This window comes from Malurus melanocephalus, unplaced genomic scaffold (assembly GCF_030028575.1).
Source record: "Malurus melanocephalus ecotype Western Australia unplaced genomic scaffold, MMel_1.1 scaffold_3, whole genome shotgun sequence".
Lineage (NCBI taxonomy): Eukaryota > Metazoa > Chordata > Aves > Passeriformes > Maluridae > Malurus > Malurus melanocephalus.
In genome coordinates, this window is record NW_026623235.1 from 5,663,199 (window position 1) to 5,688,869 (window position 25,671).

At 41.6% G+C, this 25,671-nt stretch overlaps 1 protein-coding gene across 1 annotated transcript; it reads right to left on the minus strand.

Annotated features, from left to right (window-relative positions):
* Window positions 1–476: 476 nt before the first annotated feature.
* Window positions 477–24,975, minus strand: ANXA13 (annexin A13). Its single transcript, XM_057367535.1, has 11 exons — window positions 24,924–24,975; window positions 11,365–11,443; window positions 9,043–9,137; window positions 7,216–7,386; window positions 6,631–6,664; window positions 6,469–6,548; window positions 5,197–5,265; window positions 4,876–4,977; window positions 2,876–2,951; window positions 1,972–2,084; window positions 477–788 (listed from the first exon to the last, which is right to left on the minus strand). Exons 1-11 carry the CDS (start codon window positions 24,936–24,938, stop codon window positions 669–671), a joined length of 954 nt encoding a protein of 317 aa, XP_057223518.1. The 5' UTR covers window positions 24,939–24,975; the 3' UTR covers window positions 477–668.
* Window positions 24,976–25,671: the final 696 nt, after the last annotated feature.

Sequence of the window (25,671 nt, forward strand, 5' to 3'; positions counted from 1 at the left end):
ACATTTCCATTCCTGACACATCCACCTCCCAGAAGATGCATCTCTTCCTCTGCTGTGCTCCTGCACCCTCTCCCAGGAGGTGGTACTGGTGCGGACTGCAAGTCCTTATCTCCTTCATGGGATAACTTAGGATGTGACTATGCTGAGAGGGCAGCTCACAGATAGAGAAATCACTATGGCCTTCCCTGTTGACAGCAGGATTTTAATCAGGGCCTGACTGAAATAATTAATTCACAGCCTTCACGTTGTTTAAAGAGCTGTGATAATGAGCTGAGAAGAAATTACTACCCATTTTCTCTTGGCAGGATTGTAACAGCATGACATGACATCCACTGAATTGAGGAAAGAACAGGGATAATCTTCAGAATGAGAGAAAGACAGAAAATCTACCCAGAAGAAACAATGACAGAAGATTCTTCCACATAAGCAAACACAAAGAGGTCAATTTAGATCTAGTTTTTTCAACATGTCTTTATTTCTTAAGGGCATTTGGCAAGATAGCCATAACATAAACCTCACGTCCAACATTACTTGGCAACATATTTCCCAGCTGGAAAGAAAATAAATTGGATTTTTTTCCTTGTGCTAATGCCACATTTTTTGCATGCTTTTTTGGAAACCAATCAAGAGATGGCTGCTCAGCATGCCTCTTCATTCTTGATGGGTTGTTAGTGCAAAATTGCCAGCAGCAACTTTCTGAAGTCCCCAGAGGTATCAGATCGGACAGCTTCAGCTAACGGCTTCTTGTACATTTGCTGGAACTTCTCCTTTATTGCTGGCAGGTCGCTCTGAGGAGACACCAAGAGCCTCTTTAGAAGAGTGGTGAATGCTTTGAGTGATGTCCCTGCTCCTACCAGCACCCCGGGGTCTGATTCAAGGCCCACCACACCTTGGAGAGGAGAAGGAAGGAGGTCTAAAAATCTTGAAGGATTTTCAGTTTAGCATTTGGATTTGAGGTAAGCCCGTGTCAGATGGTGGTGAGAGGACGCTGTGAAGAGGGCCTGCATGGAAAGCTGTGCTTGGTGGCTGGGGGAAATCTCTGCTCAGCGGTGCTGTGCCAACACAGCCCTAATTCTGGAAAAACTCACACAGGTCACTTTGAACTCCTGAGGTCATCCCATGGTGGCAAACAGGGAAAGAGGCACTTCCCAGGAGTATGGCTAAAAGAGTTTTATTCCACCTATAGAACTAACTTTTTGATTACTGTGAGGGGAGAAATAAACTCCTTGTCTTGATCTTTCCTGTGAAAATGCACCTAGGCACAGGTCTGATCTTTATCAGTGTGGGTTTTAAATGTCGTAATGACTGAACTGTGTCTTAATAGAGAGAATACCCTGGAGCCTAACTTTTCACACTGTGGGTMATTGAGAAATACACTTTCCTCATCCCTTTGAAAGGCTCCTCCTCTGTGTCGTTTGAAACAGCCCAGGGATTACAACCTACACAGCATACAAGGAAGACTTAAAGATTGTGCTTAAATATCTCAAATGTCTTGTGAAGTTTTGTGCTTCTTAAAATGACAATTAACTCYTTTGGCTTTTTATTTTTCTTTCTCCTCCCCATCTGTTTTTCCCAGCTGGAATCAAAGAAAATTTGCAACATATGTTTATAAGCAATTCTCAAATTGGGAACTGCTGCTGTATCATTAATTAACTAGGAATTACTTTTGCACATCCTACTGGGGCCAGCAAAAAGTAAAACCAAGCTCCCCATGGGTTTGTTTTAACCAGGTACAGTTGACTCCACTTGAAATTGCCTGCATGCTTCCTGGTTTAGTTCCTTTGAAAACAGAAATAGATGCAATATCAAAATTAGAATTGCCTGGGTACAGAAGCAGAGTGTGACCACTGATGTCATTGGGCTGAAAAGAGTTTGCTGAACACATGGTCTATCAGGACTCACTCCATATCCTCTACATTCATATTTCTCCCAGAGTTGATGTGAGGCATTACAGGATACAGGGTACCCTACCTCAGCCCTGGTCACAAGGATGCGAATCAAGGTCTCCTCATCAGTCCCAGCTCCTTTCATTGACTTGTRCAGAAGTGTGGCAAAGTAACCTGGGCAGTCTTTAGCACAGCTGACTAAAGAAAACGTAAGAAACATCATTAATCTTGTATATTTACARTATGTGATACAAGTGGAAGTAAATAAGAAAGAAAAGGAAACTCCAGTTTTTATGCTTAGACATATAAGCAGGCAGGGCTTTTATCCTGAGACTCACCCCCTAACAGTATGCAAGGAGAAATCTTTGCGTCTGAGTGGGGATTTTTCCACAAGGGAAGTGTGTTACCCAATGGGATTACCAGCACTAAGTACTCTGCCATTCCACTGTGAAAATGACATCAATGAGAATGAGCGTTTGCCCCTACAGGGGTTTGTTCCTCTGTTCTTGGGGTAGCAGATCACAGGAGGAAGATCTGGGAGAGCCTGGATCCAGAAGGGTAACAGCAATACCAGTCAGCTAACCAGAGACAGGCACAGGCTTAAATATGTGTTGAAGTCAACCCAAGCCATAAATTGCTGTTGAGGACTCTACATGTTTGTGGTGGCTGGCCAGCACACTTCTCATGGTGCCCAAGCATCTGCTGGAAGTTATCACCAGCCATGGTCCCAGGGGCAGCTTGCAGGTGTCCAGCCTATGTTAGAGGGCAAATAATTTAGCTGTGTGGAAAAGAGCTATGTCTGGCAAGTTTCATTGTTAAAACCAAGGAGTGCAAATCACTACTGAAAACKGTCTCTTTTTTTCCTGGCAGATGTGTCAGTTTAGGGATATCTCAGTGGCYGTTGCCAGGCTGTACACAGACCCCCAACAACCAATGTCAGGTGATGGCAAGAAGTAGAAAAGAAAGATCTTGAAACTATTGCTTTTTACCTAGAGTCAGATAAGCCTTCTCCAGATCTCCAGATGTTTCACTTTTAATGGATTCTTCTATGTCCTTCCCACACACCTACGAGAACAAAAGGGAGCCATAACAGATTGTGTTTATAGATGTCTTCCCACTGCCATAAAACCAGCATCAGACTCGAGATCCAATGGCAAAAGGTCAGTTCAGATCCTTTGGATCCTTGCCAAAGGAGTAATTCAGGGGCAAACGAAGTCCCGTGGTGTAGGTGCTCACAGATCTGCTGGCACCAAGAGAAGGTCTGTGCAGCCAGGTAAGGTCCAGTGGCTAAGGAATGGATAGCCTACATCCTGCAGGCCCAGGGATCTGACAACTTCCAGGACAAAGATGCTGCTGCTTCTTCTTGTGTGACCCTTGGTCAGGAGAAACTSTTTGAGCTTTCTCTAGCTCCTCTATCAAAGGCTCTGGATGGCTCCCACACAAATAWGATAATTTTTGGAGCTTTACCAACTCTATGAAGTTGTGTTTCTTATTGTCTTTGGCTTCCCAGGGAGAGTTTACAAGCACTGCAGTTGTCCCAAAGTTTTTGTATTATTCTGCAGGGAATGGGAGAAGCAGACTGTCTCTTCARAACAGAGTTTATCTTGACTTTTGTGAACTTCAGGAACCTCAAAGGCTTTTTACTTTGCTCTGCTTTGCCTATCAGGATTTCTTTGCATGATTCAAGGCTTTGATTTTTAGGTCAGAGTTTGGAGACTGTGCATACAAGGCAGCAAGGGCACCCTGTGTGGATTTAGGGCTTAAGTTGTGCAAACCACCAACCTGGTTTAGATCTTACCCTGTTTATCCCTCCAGCTGAAGAGAAGGACATGTTTGCATGATTTGGGCTCTCATCTTGCCCTGCTTCTACTTCGAGTGCAGCCAGGCAGGATGTGGTGGATTGGTTTGGGCAACCTGATCTGCTTAGCTTTAGGAATCAAAAAGCCAAGGTAGCTTGGCTACTGGAGCATTTTAACTGAACCCCCAGGGTTTGGGCCACTCCAAGGGAGAGAGTATTGGTTTGTGAGTGGGTTTGTTCTCCTGCCAGCAACAACCCAAAACTTGGATTTAAGCTGCAAACATTTTTCTAACTATTGGTTMCTTATTATGCTGACACTGAAATATGGCTTTGACTGGAGCTCTTTTCATCTTCAGTGCCTAAAGCTACAGTTTTCTGATGAACTCAGAGTTTTCCCAGGCAAGCTCAGGACTGTGAGCCAGAAGCTGGAGGGGGACCCTTTCCTGAGRATAAATGTCACTGCTGAGCTTCCACCTTGTTGCCAGGAGAAGGACCTTGGATCTCCCATTGCTTTGACTTTCAGAGGTAGTTTCCAAGCACCTCTCCATGGAGATCAGGCATGAGTAAAATATCCCACTGGGTGACACAGGGAGAAGTACCRAGCAGCCAGGATCCTGCTGCCTACTTTGCCTTATGTTGGGAGACAAGGGAAAGCACAGCAGAGCACCTGCACAGGCCAACTGTCCATTGTGGACAGAGAGGAAAACACTGGAGGTCAACTTCTCCTCAGCCAATATGAATGTGTGAAGCAGGGGAAGMAGGAGGAGACACCTTGCCAGGCTCTATTAAGGAAAAGGCCAGAAAAGACTTGGGGCAGGAGTTTGTGAACCTGTCCCTTTACTGCAGGAAGAGGGTACCCAGTGCTGTGCAGCTGTGGAAAGGAACAGTCCTTGTGACATTTATTTGGCTGAGTATTGTGTAGGTTGTGAAGGGGAACGGCTTCTTCGCTGGCAGAAGATGCGGCTTCTCCTGTAAATTACCTGTTTCTCCAAGCTCAAGATACAGTTGTATTACTATAATCCAAGATTGGCAAAGCATTCAAGAAGTTATGAAATGGCAGATAAATGATTGCTCATTCTACATAGAATCACCTGGGTTGGAAAAGGCTCTTCAGATCATTAGATGTCTTGTGGGGTCTCCACCTACATATCAGGCCCTGTGCAACCCACACTGCAGAAGGTAATAACTCACCTTTTCATAGGCTTGAAAAGTAGCTCTCAGCTGGCTGTAGCTTCTCTTTGCCAGGACCACATTGAAAGCCGACTCCTCCGTTCCCCARCGGCCTTCTCCTGCCTTCAAAATCACATTTTTTTTTTTTTTAATTTTTTTTTTTTGTTAAAGCACTGGTTTATTCACAGTAGAGACAAGAAGTCAGCCAGAGCCCTTGATCCACCAAGCTCCAGCCCATGCCCCCCTTGATCATCTCCTTACGCTGCCGTTGCCCCCGTGTTTGGTGCCTTTACTGCCCCCGAGGCACGGGGAGAAAAGGGATTTTTGCACAATTGCTCTTACTTTGTACAGATCTGAGGCATCTTGCTCGGCGAGCTCTGCATTGACCTGTTGGGTCTCATCTCGGGCTGCCTGCAGRAAAGGAGATGACGATAAAAAACACCAGACCTGGTGCTGGTTRCATTTCATCTGGCGGCTCTCGCAGATATTCTGGTTGGAGTTTTGCTGCCATCTGCTGACAGCGGCCCGGGGATGGGCACGGTGGGGCTCGGGTTCCTCGCAGCCCCTGGATTCACTGCCTTCCCTTCGTGTAGGGTTTATCCTCCAGCTTTATGCTCTGCGTGCCCTAATGAGATCGCAGCGCTGATGCCTCTGGAGCAGGAAGGTTCCCAGTACCTGCAGTGAATGCTGATGGTTTCCACGGTGCTGGTAACTGTGAAATGTTTTCCTGACTAACCTGTGTACTCTGAGCGTTCACCAACACTGTCATTCCTGGGAAAAATTATGAAGGAGTGATCATTGAAAAAAAAAAAAAAAAAAAAAAAAAAAAAGAAAAAAAAAAAAAAAAAAAAAAAAAAAAGACTGAATGTATTTGGTTCTCCTGAAATGATACAAGAGGTTAAAGAGATCTGTACCAATGCTTTCCAGAATGAGAATCTGAACTGTGATGTATTTAGTGATKTGACTRTTARARTCTGTAAAGCTCCATCTATTTATTCAGCTTTTCCATTTCCCAGGGATCTCAGATCAGACTGGCCACTACATAGCATTTCTAGATGTGTACCTATTTTTCTTAGCTATAATGTCTTTTTATGAAAATATTGTTTTTTTGCTTTATTTCACGAAATGTGTTTCAAAAAAAGTGTGTTCTAATGGAAAACATAATTTTTTTGGTGAATGAAAAACTAACATGACAGCAATCTCCCTCACAGTTATTCTGTGTCTATCTGAATTCTAAAAYTCTTAGCTGAGATGGAAATAGGATTTAGTGGTTTGGGGCAAAATTCAGAATAATGGAGCCATGACCTCAGATGATTATTCTAGCCTTTACCATGGTGTAAATAATAATAAAACAGTGCTGTTAATTTYGAAGTATCAAAATTTATAAAATTATCTCTGGCTTCATAAACTGTACTTGTACATAGTAAAAAGCCACAGATATAAAAGGCTCTTATACTGAAGAATGCCTTTTGTTTACTGTAATTACCTAATTATTAGAATACATATCATGACTGCATTATTATAAATACCAGCCAATACTTATTATGATTACTCAGGGCAAAAAGGAAATATCTCTGTCAGGCAGCTGCATAAGAGGAAAATCCCCAGCCTTACCTCTAGCACCATGACTAATATCTTCCGTAGGGAGCCACTGGTGTCACTTTTAACATCAGACTCCAGGTCCCTGTCAAACACTGGGAAGAAAATAAAATCTGTGAGGATTGACCCAGTGATGAAGGATTTAAATGAAGGCATTCGAAAGACAAAACTACTTACGACGTTTGTAGGCCTCCTTTATATTTACAATTTCCTAGGAAAATAAATAAAATTAAAAATAAATAAATAATCTTATTARTTAATAAATAAAYGAGCAAACAAAATCAGCAAGTCAGYTCCATGCTCATMCTRTGTGAGGCAWAGCAAYCCTGAGGATGGGAGAAGCCATGAATTCCCAGTTCCCCATTCAGGAGAGCCCTTTGACGGGTGCCTAACTCATGTAGTTGTCCCTCTGTTTTCCCCTGCATTTAGGCAAGAGCTAACTTTTKTCTTCAATAGGATTGTCTTCCTGTACCTCTGAACCATCAGAGCAGTGCCAARGCTGCCTTTAACATGTATCCAGGGATTTTTCTTATCAGCATTGCCTCCAAGCCATTCAAGGCAGATAGGAGTAGGATTAAGGAAGGAATGTAAATTACATTGCTCTTAACTCGTGCAAGAGTTTCAGCTCTAGTATTCTAGATAATTCTGGTATCTTATTGCTGCAAACACTGGCAAGAGGCATTTCAGCCATGGAAATTGGTTTGATCCCTCCTCCTCCTCCCAGGGATGCTCTCGGTGAGCTCTTTGCCCTGGTGCCCCAACCTTATTGYTCCGTGTGCAGAGAATCTCAATCAGCAGCGCCTCGTCTGTCCCAGCGCCCTTCATCGCCTTCCGAAGCTCTCGGGCCTCGTACTCGCAGGGCAGGTCCAGCAAAGCCAGCACAGCCTTTTCAAAATTCCCACTCAGGTCTCCCTTCAGGTCATCTTCCATCTCCTGTGGGGACAGTCAGGAGGGTTAGTGCAAAAGCTGAGGTGAGATTAGAGGGTTTCTTAATTTATTTCAGGAAATCTAATGATTTAGAAGCTCCTTCTGTACCAAAAGGTGACAAAACATCAAATAAAAAAGGCCTTAAAATATGCCTCTTTTTTTTGCGGAAAATAAGTTCCCTAAAAATTTTGGTTTCAGATTGACTGAAATCATTGTCCCATCTTCAAATACCAGCCAATATCAGCCCAGTTTTGACTCTTACTAATGTAAACAAGTGCAAACTAGTGTTTTGAAATGCTCAACAGGAGTTTACTCTGAAAGAAAACATGGAAGCTTCCTGCTTCAAAAGAGCTGCCACACAAAGGATCAGAACTTTCTCTTTCAGTTTTGGTTAAAACTGACTTACTGGAAAAAGCAGCAGATTTCTGCAAAGTGCTTTGGTGTCAAGCAAGCAGCCTTTTTACACACACACACACACACACACACACACACACACACACATCAACCTTAAATCAGCATTTAGTGAGAAGAGCTGGCTCTTTCATGCTGAGCATGCCAGCTGAGGATGTATTTGAAGCCTTATCTGCAGTTAACATTTCCTGTAGTATGGGAAGCACTTGACAAGTTCAGAGCCCTGAATGAGAAGTCCAGCTCTGAGCCTATTGTTCCCAAGTTCCTCCTCACACAACTGCACGTGAACGCTCAAGGACTCAAGGCAGAGGCTGCCATCGGTGTTGGATCAGTTTCAGTGCACACACATGAATGCTGCAAGTTCCTGGAGCAGCAGGAGAGGGAGATGGTACCATTTGTGCCTCCTTCCCAAGAGATTCAGGCTGCCCAGGCAAGCAAGAAAGGTTGCTATGAGTTGATGTCTTGATGGCATTTGATATTTCTAATGCCTGTTTTTATTAACCCTCATTATAGAACAAAATCTAYAGTATTTATGTAACCAAAATCTATATCACGCTTGCTCTAAATTTTACATATAGAAGGCTTTCATTCATCTTCAGTGCTGTCTTATTGACACTGATTAATGAGCAAGCAGACACTAAGAAAATACTAATTTATTAATAAGGTCTGCATGATTCAGCTGTTTACTGAAATGATGTTTTRGAAGCTTTGTTTTTCTTACATACAAAATCATTAAGGCAGTCAGGGCCTCCTCCTGCAGAAATCAAGTGCCAAATAAGACTTCTTAGTTTTGCAAATATTCTGCTTTGTCACTGGAAGAAATCAGTATTACTTATATTAAACTCAATAAAAATACAGTGGTGCAAGATCAAATAGTTTCTCTGAATTTGCATCTGGTGCAAGTGGGACTCTGACTTRAAACTTCCCTTTTACATTAACTTCTTTTTCTGAATGAGCTGAAGATGAACATAAGCTGAAATATTTCCTGTTTCAGTTATGAATTATTTTCCTAGTTCTCCAGCTTTGATTAAAGTGCTCTGATCTGGTTAAGGCTAACTTCAAGAAGACTCTGAGGACTAAAATTAGAAATACAATTGACATTTTAAGAGATAAAATAAATTGCTGTATCAGAAAGTAACTGGTGTCCTCCTTAAATCCAGTATGCCCTTGGTATTTTCAAAAGCAGAGGCCTGMAGTCTGTATTTTTGGAGGCAGTGGTTTGAAACAGAGAGGCCACTTATTTTAAAATACCTTGCTATACAAAGCCTTGTACTTCTGTTTTATTTGTTGTCTCTGCTCTGATGTTCGACTTGATARGACTTCAATAATTTTCTTTTCATCGGTTCCTGAAAAAGAAGTTATGCATAGGGATTATATAATCAGGAATCTAAAGCAGGGGAAAGAAAATATCTCCTCTAAAGAGAAAAAGAATCCTGTACATATATCTCCAGTGGTTCCACCTTTAGGGTTTGAAGCATCTGGGATTCTTTTGAGGATAATTTTAACTGTAGTCCGCTACAATATGCAGGCCATTAAATAAAAGTTCATGATCTCATGCTGTTCGTATCAGGGAAATTGAGTTTTCTGTTTGTGAAGGTCAGACACTGCTCCTAAAATCAGGGTTGTGCCATTGCTCATAGGCTGACATGCACGTTTTTGGTGACAAAGTTTGAGTAGTCCCAAGGGATCGGTCACCAGATCCCGTTTATTCCATGTGTGAATATTGTGCTGGCACAACAAAACGAGATCAGGGGGCAAGAGGCTGGAGCAGGTGAGGATGTGYTTAAAGCAGCTTTATTAATCCAATGCCTGGATGTACTGCCCATTAAAAAACTGGTTTTAATTTTGCTAAATGGAGTCAGGAAGAGGAACTGGAACCAGCCTGGAYGGTCTCAGTCTCTGCTGATGCTGTTTTGCTTGGCAAAGATCAGAGTGAAGTGAGAGCATGGGATGCCCAGAGGAATGCAGCTGCTGTGCTGCCCATCACAGAGGGGAGCTGAATACGTAGCCCCTCCAGGAGAAAAACCCTCAGTCAGCTCTGACTCTAACTTAGGCAATGGAATTGAAGAAGCTTACTAAAGGCAGTGACCTTGCTCTTGTACTTTTCTTGCCCTCAGCTGTATGAACAGATGTTTGCACTCAACACAGCCGCTGGAAGGCATTTGTAACAGCTAAAAAAACCCAGGACCACAGTGATGCTGCCTGGATGTACAAAGGACACAATAGGGCAGCTATTGCATTAACACAGGTGTTAATGGTGCATTTCCATCTAAGGGCCAGCAGCTCGACTCAGTTATTATTTCTAAAAGACAAGTGTTGAAAGTGAGAATGTGAGCCAGGGCAGACATTTGACYCAGCTTGTGAGGGCACTGCCCAAATGCCCATAGCATATAAAGGGTTTAGATGGCAGAACAAAGGCACCAAGACATGTGCCAGGTCTGCTGATGCCTGCACATCCTGSTGGTGGTCACTGCTCCATGCTCTCCTTGTGCTCTGCCCTCTGATGCATTTGTGTTGCCATCTCTGGGCTTTGTGCTATGCTTCATCTCAGGCTTTTAGGAACAGGAACCAACAAGGCTTTCTGAGTAGCAACAAGTACAAAGGATAAGGATAGAAGTTATATCGGTATTCAGCAATAGCTGATGTGTTTTCATCCCTCATATCACCACCAGGTACATGCAGGACAACTTTAGGGCCTTGTCCAGTTCTTCCTGCTTAAATCTGAGACAGAATGCACGGTCCAATTTTAGAATTATACTCCTRTTAGATAATGCTGGGTTAAACTCTCAGTAAAAGAACTCCTCAGAAGTTCTTCTGGGGAACTGTCTTGTAGGGCCTTAGTTGATAGGACAGGAACAGTTCCTAAAATTCAGCACTTAACTAGCTGATTCTGAATGTCATTGCTRTACCAGGAAGAAATGCTTAAATACATATTTACTGTACAAATACCTAAAGTGAATTAATAACTTATTGATCTTGTGTGCTGCCAGAATGTTCTTTCTCTGCTGAACATTGTCACCTCCATGGACCTTAGGATCAAATGAAACACCCTGCATTCCTCACTCATATGAGTGCAGTCAGGCAGCTTACTTCAAAMTACCTGAGAAGATGGGGAGGGACAGTATTTTCAGTTAAATGAAGGTTGAAATCACTGTAAATTCCTTTCAGCTGATGGACCTGCAGTGGGCTCTGATGAAATATGGAGGTGATGATGTTCTTTACTTGTCCTTGGAGGCCTGAGAAAGGATGCATAACCATGACCTTAATCTGACCTGACTTGCTGGACCCCATGACTGGCAAATTATTCTTGGCAGCTTGATGTTCCTATCACAGGGAACAAATATCATGTTTACCTAATCCTCTGGAGCCATGCAATTAACAAACTTGATCTTACCAGTCTTTGAGGAGCAGCTGGCTTCCCTTCCCATTTATCTTTATGGGTGACAGAAAGCATAAAGATTACCTAAAACTAGTTGGAACAGTTGGTTTACCTTAAGTTCATGTGTATGCTCTTTATAATATTGAATTACCCTTTTTAGAAAATAAAAAAAAAATCTACAAAATYTTTCTTACCTACTCCTTTGCAGGCACTGTGTATTTTCTTGGCGTCTCGCTCTGCATCAAAGCCATGATGGTGGCGTTTGTGGCTTGACTGGGAAGACAGAGGCAAAACAGACACAGGGGAAACAACTTTGCATTAGATTGGCAGCAGTTTGGGCCAGGTTCTTGCTTGATCTTTGTTCACACCATCTAAACCTTGAAGTTCAGGCTGGGCTTTGCTAAAATACTGTATCACTAGGGCTTCTGGAATGATCTACAAATAGCTGCCACCACATGGCACACAGTGCTCTATATAACTTTGTCACCATRTATATATGTGTATGTCACTGTACATAGCATGTCACCATGTGACACACATGACTTACGTAACTTTGTTCTGCAGGCTTTGACTTATTCAAATAATTTAAGGGTAATAACTTCATACTGGGCATCTTCATGCCAGATYGAATATTATTGGTTTGTACCACTTCAACAACAGGCCAATACAAACACTTTATCAGAAGCAGAATCTATCTCTGCAGGAGAGTTGTAAGTACTGGGAGCTTAAAATCACAATCAGCTGAATAAAAACTCGTCCTGAAAACCTTTCTTGTGTTGATGCATTCATGCAAACAAGATAATTGGAGATAAATAATGTGATGAAGCTGGGGGGTTTTGTTGCTGGGGAGGTTTTTTTTGTTTATTTTTTTTTATTTTGGCAAAATAATACATGTGGCTACCGTGAGCTTAACTTACAGGGACAGGGATAATAACTCAAAGTCCACCGCCTCAGCAGCAGTTTACAGCCTGACATATCAATGTAAACAGAAAACCATGTCTGCTCCTTTAATGTGACAAGCTGTGAATCACAGGGGCTGAAATGTTGGTACACCCTCCATTCTGCTGTTTCTGAGACAAGAGTAAAATTATCTGAGACCACAATGACAGCAACAATTTCAACTCCTCTAATACAATTAATCAGATATTTTAAATGCCCACACTCTAAAATAGTAGAAAATAGGTCCTGGGCTCCTAAGTCAAGTAGCACAAGTCAATATGCACAGCATGGACTCGGGGTCTGAGGGGGCACTGGCAGTGCTTTGGCATTTCCACTCAAATAGCAACATGTGGATCAGACTGCCTGCTCTGCAGGACTGCCAGGCACTGGCACCACCACTGTTAATTAAAGTTATGATACCCTAGGGCATGACAGTCTGCTTTTAAGCCCTTCTGAAAATGCCACCAGGCTGCTGAGGAACAGAAAGGGTTAAATGGCTGATTAACCTCCTTGTCTCTGGGGATAGCACAGGGCACACATAATTTCTGAAAGACATTAGGCACAASATCATTCTGCTCGTGAAATAAAGAGAATTTAGCCACGTGGCTGTGGGGCATGCTCTCTCACGTACCCATCTGGCCAGAGAACAATGTRTTTTATTTACAAGTGTARATACAGCCTCRAAGTCTRTTGGTATTCTTCAAAAGTTTCACGSTGTGATCTACTAGTTCTGGTGAAAGAGCTACAAGTCTGGCTAAAGGRGTCAAAAGGCAGTGGGTCAATTCTCAAGGACGAAAACCCAAATCCAGTCCTGACACTGCTTTACCAATGTACCTTTGAGATTGACTGAAGCTAGTTAGACACTTGGCTTTTCCAATGCAGTCAGCAGCTAGGATACAACCTACTGCTAATGGCAGCTGAAATGGAAAGTTATTTTTACAACTATAACCATTAGTAAGGTACAGTAACAGTGCAGTAATTTATCTTCATCTCTATAACACAAGGTAACACTTAATTACAACATCATTATGACAAATTTAGCTTTAAAGATGTATCCTACTGTATGCTCACACATTTTCCTAAACCTTTCAAACAAGGTGGAAATAGTCGAAAATAAGTAACTTATATTTTCTAGTGAGAGATTTTATTTAACAGTCTTCAAATTTCCCAGGAGTTCGAGTCAGAATGGCAAGGAAAAACCAAAAAGTTAGAAAGCAGATGCACTGGTAACTATTCAAAATGAATTTCATTCACAGTTTTCTATTATGGCAGAGTGTAGGTGCTTSTCCTTTGATGGCATCATGTAGAAAAGAAATGCACTGACAGGCCGAGAGAACTGGRGTTGTTCAGCATGGAGAAGGCTCCAGRGAGATATYATTATTTTGGCTCTGTACTGTAAGTATGCTTAATGTTGATCTTGCTATCTGTGTCAGGCAGTCAGTAATGAAGTTATTCTAGAGTTGTTTGCAAAACAAATCAAAAGGACCAAAGAAGCAGCTGAAAAGTCAGGAAAAAAAGGGGAAATTTTGGTAGCCCAAAACACAGAGAAAAGTGCAAACATATCAAATGTAGACATCTGACTACTTCACAATTATCCAAGTGCTATTTTAATTAACAGACTTTCAGATTCCCTGCAACAATAAGAATTGAGAAAATTGCTTCACATTCACTGCCTCCTGACCTGGGACAGAAGGTGCACTGGTGAGAAGAACAAGGCTTCATCTGGCATTCTCTCCCACTTTTCAGACATTCAGCCTGGACAGAAACACCTGCACAAACACACACAGGCAGGAGTTGATTTGTCCTTTTGCCTTGCTTTGTCCACCAGCAGATCTGGGCTGTGGGAATYGCCCTTTTTGTGCTGCTGCTGCTGCCCCTACAGCTCCCACTGCCCCAACCCTACTGCAGGTGCATCTGGTCATGGCAAGGTCATGGTAGGACATMGAGAGAGGGGCTTGCACTCCCACGCCTCCATGGCTGGGCAGTTATCCTCAGGTATAGTGAGCCCCTAATTCCTAGGTACAACCTGTATTGGAGGTATTGTGTTCATGTGTAGCAGGGGTGCAACAGGCAGGAAAATGGTACCAGCAGAAGCTGAAATAACCTAATAGATTTATGATTATTCATGAAGACATAAATACAGAAACATTTCTTTTCAAGGAAAAAATCATGCAGAAAAGAAGGAATGTTTTCATGTTATTTTAAAGCATCAGAGGAATTTATTGAGTCCACTCTGTTAAAGCCTCTGTCTTCAAAGAAATCACTGCAAAGCATTAAATGATGTGCCTGGAGGATACCGTTCTTACAGTACTGTGTGTGACACTAGCATCAGCTTTATAGACAGAAATCTGACACTGTGGGTAAGTGACTGACAAGGCCAACTCCTGGGTCATCTGAGAAGCACTGCCTAAAATTCTCTACTTGCTGAACCCCATCCTTGACCTTCCCACTGACAGAGCTTCCYAATGCAGGAGAGGGAGAGCTGTTTCAGAGCTGTTCTGCTTGTTACCCTGTGGATTTTGACAGGTGGATTTTCCTGTAAGGGATACATTGCCAAAGCAATTGAGGTTTAATTACCATTTCTAACTTGTAGTCATTTTTCTTCTAAAAATATGGGCAGAACAACTTTAATACAGTTATTTTTTTTTTAGAGTTGGGACCTTAGATTAGATCTGAGGCACTGAGAAGTATTCTAGCAAATTTGGTGATAGCGTGATGTGGAGTCTGAAATATCAGGTGGACAGACTGCAAACAATTTTGAAGCTGGACACAGGGAAACTTCTTTTCACAAATTGGTCCAGCTCCATCTACTCATTCATTTCATTTTCTTCGCATTTCTCTCCAGTAGTTCTATATTAATTAGTGTGACCGGAGTTCTGATGGTAAAAAATATTCTTTTCACTTCCAGCATAGCTCTATTTCCAGCATGGCCTATGTTGACTTGTTTTCTCTTACTCTGAATGGTTTTTGTCTCACTCAAGCATGTTTTAGACAATAATCTGTTTCCCTTGCAGCCTCAGCTAAAATTGCTACAGATTTATTCCTATTAAAGCAGACAGTTTGTAACAGATATACAACTAGTTTTAAAGCACACCAAGTATTTTTTCCCACTATAAATTACATTTGACTTTAGGGAGCTGTAAGACTAGTTTACAGCTGAAGATGATCTGCAATGCTTAGAGAAGCATTTGTAGATTTTTCTTTGATGTCTCAGCATGTGGAGCCCTTATGGAGCCCAAATAAACAGATTAGCAAAAGGGTCAGCAAACCCAAGGACGGCTTGTTGGGAGTGGGGGAATCTCATGGAATCTCAAATCTCATCAATAGTTAGCATTGGTGGATTGCTGCACTACATTGCAGATACTCCTGAAAACTAAATCTAGTATCTTCCTCAGGCTAAAGACAATTAAGCTTTCAGTACATCCAAAGTGCTCATCTGTCAGTAGACAACAGAAGAAATGCTACCATGAATGTTCCAGGTAGTTTCCTGTATTGCAAAAAAGCCCTCCCTGAAAACAGCTGATGATACAGCTTGAGCAATCACAGCTATTTTTCCATTTCCATCATCTCATGCAGATGCCACAAGCCTGCTCAGGTTTATGGAGAAGTACAGTCAGAACACCCAAAAGAGCAGCTGCTCGGGGTGCTGGTCACCTGCTGCACCTCCAACAGAGATTGATGCTGATGATGTACATGGATAAATGTTGGCACAGACCCTTACAAGAAAATCTCTAGGAAGAGCTGACAAGAGCGTGGCTGCTGACCAGAGGGGATGAGATGCAGCTCTAGTAGCTGTAAGCAGAGCTCTAAAAACAGCTGGGTTGACCCAGGTATGCTGACTACCTACTCCTTCATTTTTTGCTAGGTCCAATTTATATGCTTTATTTAGTGGATGTCTAACYTTAAGCTTCTCTTTGGCTGCTGTTTTTCATTTTTCTTYRGTTTAAARGARATAAAAATTAAATCTCAAAGTGACAGGACACAGAMAGGGCAGACTGATGTAGCCATGCTCTTTACAGCATTAATTTGTGCACTTGAGTGGGGTCAGGAATAAAATTTGGGGCAGTGTTTAGTTTTCTAAACATAGGTCTCTGATGCTGTCAGAGATGTCCCAGGGTAAGCTGCCTGTCAGACATCAGTGGTCTCCTGTGGGCCTGCAGCCATCAACCTGGTGTGGATGTCTCACACACCTGAGAGCATCACCAGTGGATACTGCAGGTGGGCTACACAATCAGGCCAGAGTTTTTCCACCCGTTTCTTATTYYTCACRTATGTTTAATCACGTTCACAAAAAYGCATTGRAKAAAAACGAGGTTTTAAAAAGAATGACATAAACTAGTTCCATGTGCAACAATCTCAGCTTTCTATCAAGCAGGTGAGCACCAGCAACCTCTCCGCCTGGTTTCCCAGAGATTTACAGCTCCTGTCTGCCCCATTTTGGTTCCTCTACTGCCTCCTGCAGCTGAAACAATTCCTGTGATGGGCATAAGCACAATGGCCCAACACTGTRTGGATTCTCTGGTGTCTTACAAAGGTTGAGTTCATGCCTCAGGCTTTTGTTCAGGAGATTTCTAATACAGTCTCTCTCTTCTCAAGATTTCCAAGTAACATAACAGGCACTAATAATTTTGAGATTAGCACTCTGCTGGCAAATTAATCTAAAGAGTCTGGTGGGTTCAAATGTTTTTAGGTAGAATAACAGACATATACACATTGCAGCATCTTGCATCCTCCTGCATCTTGTTTCTTTCGGAAGCCAAGTCCCAAACAATCCATAATGTCCCAAAGGTGAGGACAGGAATAACAGAAACAAACAAATAAGTCAAAACAGTTGAAAACCCATCCCAGACAGGAAGCTATAGAAGCTGTTGGGATTTCTCAGTTCTCAGCATGCACAGTCATTGATCCACAAGTTCAAAGACCTTTGGGGAGCCCAGGCTCCAGCTAATGAGACATTTCTCCAGCTCAGCACTGTGAGAGCTGTCAGGACTGGTTTGGGCAGAACTTCTTACTCTTCAGATATATTTAATTATTGCTGTAGGCAATGGATAAGTAAGCTGACGTCTCAACRTGCCTTCCAGTTCTATGATTCCTGTCTTTATCTTTCTTGTGGAGAAGAAAATTTATTTCCTCTATCTGCCAGGAAATATTCCAAACCATCTAGTCACCGTGTTAACAAACAACAGGACTGGGGTGTGCATCTCATTGGTTAAACTGTATCTCATACACTTGGATTACAGAAGACAGCTTTTGGCAAATCAGCACCTACATGATTAATTTTTTATCAGGATTAATTATTTATCTTGGCAGAAGTGTCTAATGAGCTATAATGCAACTGGAATCCAGGGTTAACTAGACTGACAGTAATGACTAGGGGAAAAAAAGATGTGTTCTTAGATCTTGTGGTTAAAACCTCCTGGTACATCACATGTTGTCAGGATAACATCCTGTTATCAGAAGAAACTCTCAACTCCCACCCAAAGTAGTCTTAATGACAGCCCAAACCTCATCACTCATTTCAAGCACTTCCATCAGATGAGAACAAAACACAAGAGCAAACAAAGGAGTAGGCTGCTGTATTTTGATACTGATCTACTTCCAAAGACAGACTGAAAACACGATGTTACATTTGTACTCCATCAATAGTCTGATTTACTGARACAGACATTGCCAGCTGTAATGATTCTTTTTGCCTTCTTGCAACGCTACCTTGGGACTCTCTAGACTGGGTCAATTTTTTGGATAACAGCAGAAGACATGAGCATAACCAACTCTATTCTATGATCCTATAACAATAACAGCCAGAGCCTCCTGCTGCTAGATAGGGTATGTTATTCTTACATAAAAATAGAGTCACCTTATTTTAAACATATGTATCCTTAATAGAAAATGTATCTTGCTGCTTATTTTGCAGGACATGATGAAGTTGAGAGTGGAATGAACACCAGCAGAGAGGAGGAGAAGCCATTTCAGTGGTAACATCCAACCTGCAACAACAACACATCTCCCTCACCCATGGCAAAGAGCCTGGGGTCACATCACACATCTCAGAGCTGTGCATGGGAGAGCTCTTGGAGTCAGCAGGCAGAAGATTTCCCCTCCACCAGGAGCCTCCAGCTTGGCCATGGGATGGATGAGGGCTCTGGGGAAGCTGGCAATGGTGCCTGGTGACCTGTGGCTGCTTTCTGTGGCTCTGAAGCAAGGCCCTGGAACTCTGGCACAGCCCTATTGTCCAGCTTGGCACGGGGCTGTGAACATTTCCTGGATATAAAAGGTTGACCTGCTCAAAAAGCTCAAGACCATCACTCAGAAAGGGCAAAAAGAGCAGATAAAGCCCATTTCATTGCAGTGTATGGGTACTCCCATGAAAGAAACTTCCAAATCTTAAAGCTATTTAATATAATGGATAAGCAAAAGAAACAAAGACAAATTACTGGTAGGCAAGGTCAGATCTCAGCTAACTGAGAAAGGCCTATCCTTACTTAGGGTAAGGATATCTCATCACTAGCAGATGATGTGTTTGCCATCTCCTATCACTCTTGCACCAAAGTAAGGCATTCTACTGCAAGCTCTTCTTCAGTAAAGTTCAAACAATGAGGCTCAATTATTCAGATAGGAATTTATATGAAATGTAAAGGATTTTAGCACCTAGGTCACAGTAGAAGGGCACTAACACTTAAAACCAGAGGCAAACAGCTGTGGCATGTTGGCAGTGGGGCACTATCAGCAAGCCCCAGGGTTTGTGCCGTGGTAATAAAAAGGTGGGGTTGACAAACACCTTTCTGACAAACCAACTGGCAAGTGCAACCTTAAGACAACGTGTCCTTTTGTCCGCAAGGTTCCTTCTTCTCCTGCGTTGTAAAATATACCTCTCATTTTTGTTTGTTTGAGTGTTTTTCCTAGTCAACCACAATATGCAGCTGGAAAATTGCCCTCTGCCTCCTGGACTGTTCAGAGAATGGTATCAGTGTCTCTGAACACCATCTGCCATCTGCCAGCCAGGCTGTCACTGCCCCAAATCCTTGCAGCTGTTTTATGTCCAGCAGCTGCATGAGAGCAGCACGCACTGTCAGCTAACTTGTTCCTCATGGTTTGTTGCTATCAGGATCACAACAATTTCTATATGAATTCTGCACTGGATAATACAATATACGTAAGTTTTATGGATTAGTCAAGTCTTTGCAATGATTCTGTTACTCTTTGCAARCTGAGAGGTGCAAACCTTATTTACTACATCTGGGACCAAACCTACAGTGACAACAGTAAAATCCGAATAGAATTAGTCACATATACTTTTCCCTATTACAAACAAGTGGCAACAGTGAAGATAATTGTTCTGACAGTTATTTAAACTGCAAAATTAAAACCATCTTTCTCCTACAATGTCCATCCTGTTTCCAGTAGCTGTTAATACGTCATCTCATAATACCTTATGATTTATTTTTCATCCAATTTATTCATGCTCATCACCATGACAGGGAAAGCCACCATTAAGAGACTTATGTAAGTTTGGGGTGGTTTTCTCATGAATTTTATACTGTCCAATTTTAAWGTTTTCAAAGATTTTTGTGGCTGATGGAACACCTAAACACAGGGCACTTATAAAATCGGAGTTAGCTACCAGGGCGTCATGCAGTGGGAATGCCAAAGTTGCAAAACTGCAGCATTTATTTCTAAGTGGCTCAGTCCAGATGCTTAAATACAGACACCTCTGAGATGTGTGAGAGTACCCAGCACCTGCATGGGGCTGGCAAAGGGGACAGGGGCCGACAAGGACCTGACTCACCTGGTGGGGCTGCTGAAGGAAGCAGGAAAGGATGCAAGAAACCTTGAAAGACACCATGCCTGTGCTTAGACATGAGTCATGCCTCACATCACTTCCTTTGATTACTTATCTCGCAAATTGAAGCCATAAAAAATGCAAACAAATGGCTTTATTCACCATGGATAAATCTAGTACTTTAAGCTGGCAATTATTCTTTGTTATGATGGGGGAAGACTTCTTTTATTGACCACAATACCTGTCTGGAAGACCTTGGAAAACAGCATATTTTGACTCTTTTTCCAGCTGAGATACCAGATTTTTAACTCAAGTGTTCTTATGTCTTATTAAAAATTTGACACTCATTTCTTCCACTAAGACTTATGATGAGTTAACCTTGATGGAATTGAAGTCCTGTGTATGCCAGCACAAAAGTTAACGTGACTTAAAAACACCTTCACAGGGCTCAGATCCATGGGGACAACGTTTGGGAACGTCGTGCTGACTCTTTCATGTATTTTAAAGCTCAATTATTTAAAAAGAGAAGAACTTAAAGGATGTTGCACCTCATCAGGGAAGCCCCAAGATGACATGGTTCACCCCTTGGTCCCTCCATTGATTCTAAAATATATCTCTGCAAGATGCATTATCTAAACACCATCTATACATGCGCAGAGACACAGAAGTGCTGTTACTATACAGACATGCATGTTGAGTGTCCAACAAACCAACTGTGCCTACAGAACTCGGAGGTTTGTGTGTCTAGCACCTTTTGACCTCACAGGAAGGAGGTGGAGGAAGTTTCAAGATACTCCCAGGTCAGCTGAGTCACCTAAAGCAGCAGTATTCAGTCCATGCCTCAGCCACTAGTCATAGTTCACAATAAAGGCAGAGTCATTTTCCTGGATAGCAACTGTTGAAAATTTTGTATTATTTGAAAGTAGCTAAGTTCTTGCTTGACATAAGTAGTTAGAATTGTGGGGCTACAAATTGAACTTTATCTGAACCATATGGCTACGTTGTGTAAATTGAAGATGGATTACAGAGAAACCTGCAGCTAATAATCTGGTGATTARGAGCAGTAAAGATAGATTGTAGTGAAACTTGAACAACCAGAACATTAATAATAGAATAGACAAAGCTAGCAGCTTAAATATGATTTAAAAATTAATGGCTAGAGCAGACAGCCCAGAGATCATGGTATATGAATTGYAACAACCGTATTCCAATGTGGAATACAGAACTGACCAAAACCCCCATCAAAACTGACTTCCAGGGAGTGAAGATGACCACATGGCAACCATCTGGGAATAAAACAGTGAACCAATAAAGAGGGAGAAGAACCCCASTATTACCATTTGTCTGGAGTGTTGCATGAGGGGTGGGAAGTTTAGATTGTGAGGGTTTAATTGCCCGGGGGTTTCTTTGTTCAGGGTCCCTCTTTTGAAGCACATAAGCTTGAGCTACCAGATACCACAACCGATTTGTGCCAATACCCCACCTAATGGAGGGTCTAGGGAAAAAAATTTCTTTAACAGTAACAGCAGAATTTGGTACAGTWTATTAAAACTGTTGTACACAAAGAAGCGTGTTAGAGTCCAGATACTCTGGATTTTTTAATGTTTTTGTAAAACTTAACTGCTTGACCTATTTATGTCATGTAAAACATAAATGTAATGACATTTCATTACATTACATGTATTTGATATTTCAGATTGGGGTTTTTTGCCACAAATGCATCATAATTTTTTCATGAGTAGATGCTCATTAACACCTACTACAGCAGCACTCACAGGACAGCCTCAAACCTAAAAGCAACAGCAAATCTCCTGGATAATAAGGGACCATGGAAATGAAAAGAATCTGCCACAGCTCTTCCCCAGTGGTGGGTGGCTAAACAAGAAGTGATTTTTGTCTGTTGCTGACTGTGGGCTTATGGCCAGGGACTGAACAAGAATCGAGTGTCCCTGAACACTGGTCTGCCAGGGGAAGCAACAAAGAGCAATTGTTGAGCTTCATGATGAGATAATAAAATCACACTGTGGTGATACTTGCACTAGGGAAACGTTTCTACAAGGACAGTAATGTTCATAGGCAACACAGAATCATTGTGAGTTTTGTGAGCTCATGCCCAAGAGGACTCCTTGGGCAGATRGGTTCTCCAGGTTATATCTACTTTTTTACCTTCAACCTATCAAACCATCTGGCCCACAAMAACCTGCCATCCCCTTCCAATACTATAGAGTCCGCCCTGGAAGAAGGYTTAGGCTGCTTTGCAATGGCAAGATGAAACCCAAGCGTGTTCCAGAAAATTTCAAAAAATTATTTGAATTAAAACCAAAGAACTCACCCAATCCCAAGATTAATCAAACACACAAACACCACCAGAATAATGCATAAACAGTCTTCATGGGTTTTTGAGAGACAGAAAATTAAAAAAACTACACAATTTCACATTAAACTTTTCAAATCATACAATGAAAACCATTGCTGCTATTCCCMAAAAGTCCCCAAAGAATCTTCTGTCCAGCAGAGCAGCTACCCAAATTTTCAGGTGGATTAACTCTATTTGTGTTAACATTAAGGACAGCAGAAGTATACATAAGCTTGATGCAAGACTGTAAACACAGAAAATAATAGAGACTTTAAATCTCCAAGGATGTACAGTCAAAAACATTGATTGTAGGAAAAAGTTCTGGCACRTGAGTTCAAGCACATGAAAATATGCAGATTTAAAGTTGTAATGTGGCATCAGATGCAGCTCTTAATTGAGAGCTCAGTTTCTAAGAGAAAGGTACACTTTAGTGTTGGTTGGGAAATTTTTGCTGAAAATACCTTTTCAGTAAAAATTGATACTTTTGTTCAAACTGAGAAGTTCAGGAAGATAATAATTTTGATGAAAGCTCAATTTTAAAATGAGACATTTTGATATAGCTGAAAGGTTCCATTTTAACAAYCACATAGTGGAACCTTTCCACTGAAGAATGGCTAGCTTTCAATGAAAACTCCATTTAATAATGACAGTTTAAAAAAGAGGTTTTAAAAGCTGAACTCATTTAACCAAATAAAATTCCTCATTTGACACAGATGATTCATTTTGTATTTCTCCCAGCAAAGTTATTAAAAGAAAATTTAACTTCTGAAATTTCGAAGCAGACAAAATTCTATTGTTGTATTATTCAACAGAATGAAGCAAGCCATTTTTACCCAGCCAGTATTGACCACAAAAGAGRAGCTGCCTCTGTGCATTCCAGTGCCTCCCAAAGCCACCAAAAACTACAGCAACAGGTGCTGCAAGACCACAATGCCCCTTTCATCCTCCACAAAAAAAGTGCTTACTGGCTCATGTGCTGACAAACTGGTAGCCCCTATGGCTGGTTTCCGTATATCCTCTGCGAGTTTGTAAGACTGGCTCTGGAGGTTTAAAAAACACAATATATAAAACACTCATGAGCCTGTGGTTAYAAAACATGAGATTAGGAGAAACAGCAAACTGCAGCTGAAAAGCTCTAGTAAGAACTTCTATTTTATTTTCAGGCCCTTCCAGAAGTGGTTTTCTGACACAGATGCAGCCATTTCTCCAAGATCACCTGTTCCTTTCTAGGAACAACAGWGAGATGCAATTCCCAGATGACTCWGGRCTGAATGATAGGATTCTCTTCCAASAYGGGATCACCCCTGTTCCCACTGTAGCCTACAGCACAACTGCGCTGCACTGCACCCATATCCCAGACTACCTAGTGCAGCATGGAGCTCCCATCCTGCCTGAGCTGCAGTGCTGGGGTCACTCCTGCCACAGATACACCCAACTGGACAGTGCAAACCTGAATGGAGTCTGTTTGCTCTGCACTGCATTCCATGTGCTGTGCACTGAAAGGCTCYCTCAGGAGATGCCTGCTGACCACCCTACAGCGTGTCCGGTGCAGCAGGAGCCTTCTTGGTCTTGTTTCCTGTGCACAGGCAGAATTGCTGGACATGGGTGGTGTTGAACTGCTCACTCCTCTCCCCTCAGGCAAACAGCACTCCAAAGAGAGATGGTGTTGASATAGAACCATCCTCCCAGTCACAGGGAGACAAAAATCTCCTTGGATTAGTAGCTGGAGTTTGTGAAAATGGCATGGGGTGTCTTGCTCAGTCTGACAAAGAAAATGTCCTGGAGAGCTGGTCCAAAAGCATGAGAACCTTGGCATGTCTTCAGGCATTGCCGAATTTGGACTTAAAAAATAGTTACATGATAATATATTACAAATCTTACAGAAACTAATGTCACATTAACCTGTATCAGCAAGCAGACTGTCTATCTATATATTGATATATATTGCAAAACTGCAGCTTTTCAGCTTTCAAGGAGAAAATCCACTGCTGAAAAAATATTGCTTCTATCCACTAGTTTCAAAATTCAAGCTAAGAGCCCCAGCTTCTTAACTTGCAGAGGAACCAATCATTCACAGCTGTCACACAAGAACTTTTGACAATCAGGTAATTTTGAGTTTAAATATCTTCATGCAGATGTACAAATGTTACCAGAAATTGTCTCAGTCAAAATTCATATGGTAATTTGAGGTAGTRAAACCCAACATCGGGATTTTAATCACGCTCTTCTCTGGCCACTACCCTGAGATTACTCCTTTCCCTATTCTATGATAAACAGCCAAATTTTGAAAGTATTGGCCTTTGGGGCAGGAAGCTTTTCATAGATCTTTAGGGAATTATTTTAGTGTTCAGAATGTTCCAACTCAAATTTGCTAACCTAATTAAAATTAATTTTCACATTACATCCTATGCATCATTTCTTTTTCTCAAAATGAAAGTGCTGCCCTGTTTAAGCCATGAAGAGCATTAAAACACTTAGGACCTGTATGTTACAGTAATAATTTCATTATTCATGTACTGTAATGAAGCAATGTTACCAGCTACATACAAGTTTCCCACACAAAACAGATCTTGAGTTTAAATCTTCAGCTACATTAATACCATACAAAGTGAAAGTTGATAAAAATAAAACCAGGAAATCATTGCATTATTGACAATCCAAATTAAAAAACTACTTACATGTGAACTGCCCATTTTTGCTTATCCTGTATGTGGAAGGTGCAACTCTTCTGCTCTTCAATAAAACAAGCATGCGGTTGGAATAGCTAAATACTACCTAACCCTGGGTTAATCAATAACTTCTGACATTATTTAAATTCTAGTCATTGCAAAGTGGGGTGTATTCATTATTAAATGGTGGCTTTATTATGCCTACTATCTAATATCACATCCTGTTGTGTCATGGAGCTGGCTGGTTTCTTGAAGGAAAATCAGGATTTCACAATGTAAGCCTTAATATTATACATACATAATTTATACATAATTTATCTAATTGTTATTACAATGATTTAAAATGTAAACGTTGTAGCACCCAACAMAAGCTTTCCAAACATATTGGAGAGAAAGATGCCGCCTTTGAAGGGTTTATGTCAGATCTTATGGAATTAATAGTATTTAATATGCCACTGAGGGCCCTCAGCTTTTATAAAACATTTTGAACAGAATCTCACTGCTTTAATTTGGTTTATGTGATCAGGTTTTTGTAGTTGGGGGATTTTAGGGGTGTGCTTTGTGAAAACAGAGCAGGGGTTGCCCCCATGCTGGACAGAGCCAGTGTCAGTCGACTCCAAAATGAACCCTCCCCAGGGCAAAGTTGAGCCCCATCGATGACGCTGGTGATGCCTCTGTGATAATAAATGTAACAAAGGGTAACAATTTCTGGGCAGCAGCTGTGAGAGAGGAATGAGAAAAATGYAAAAGAAACAGC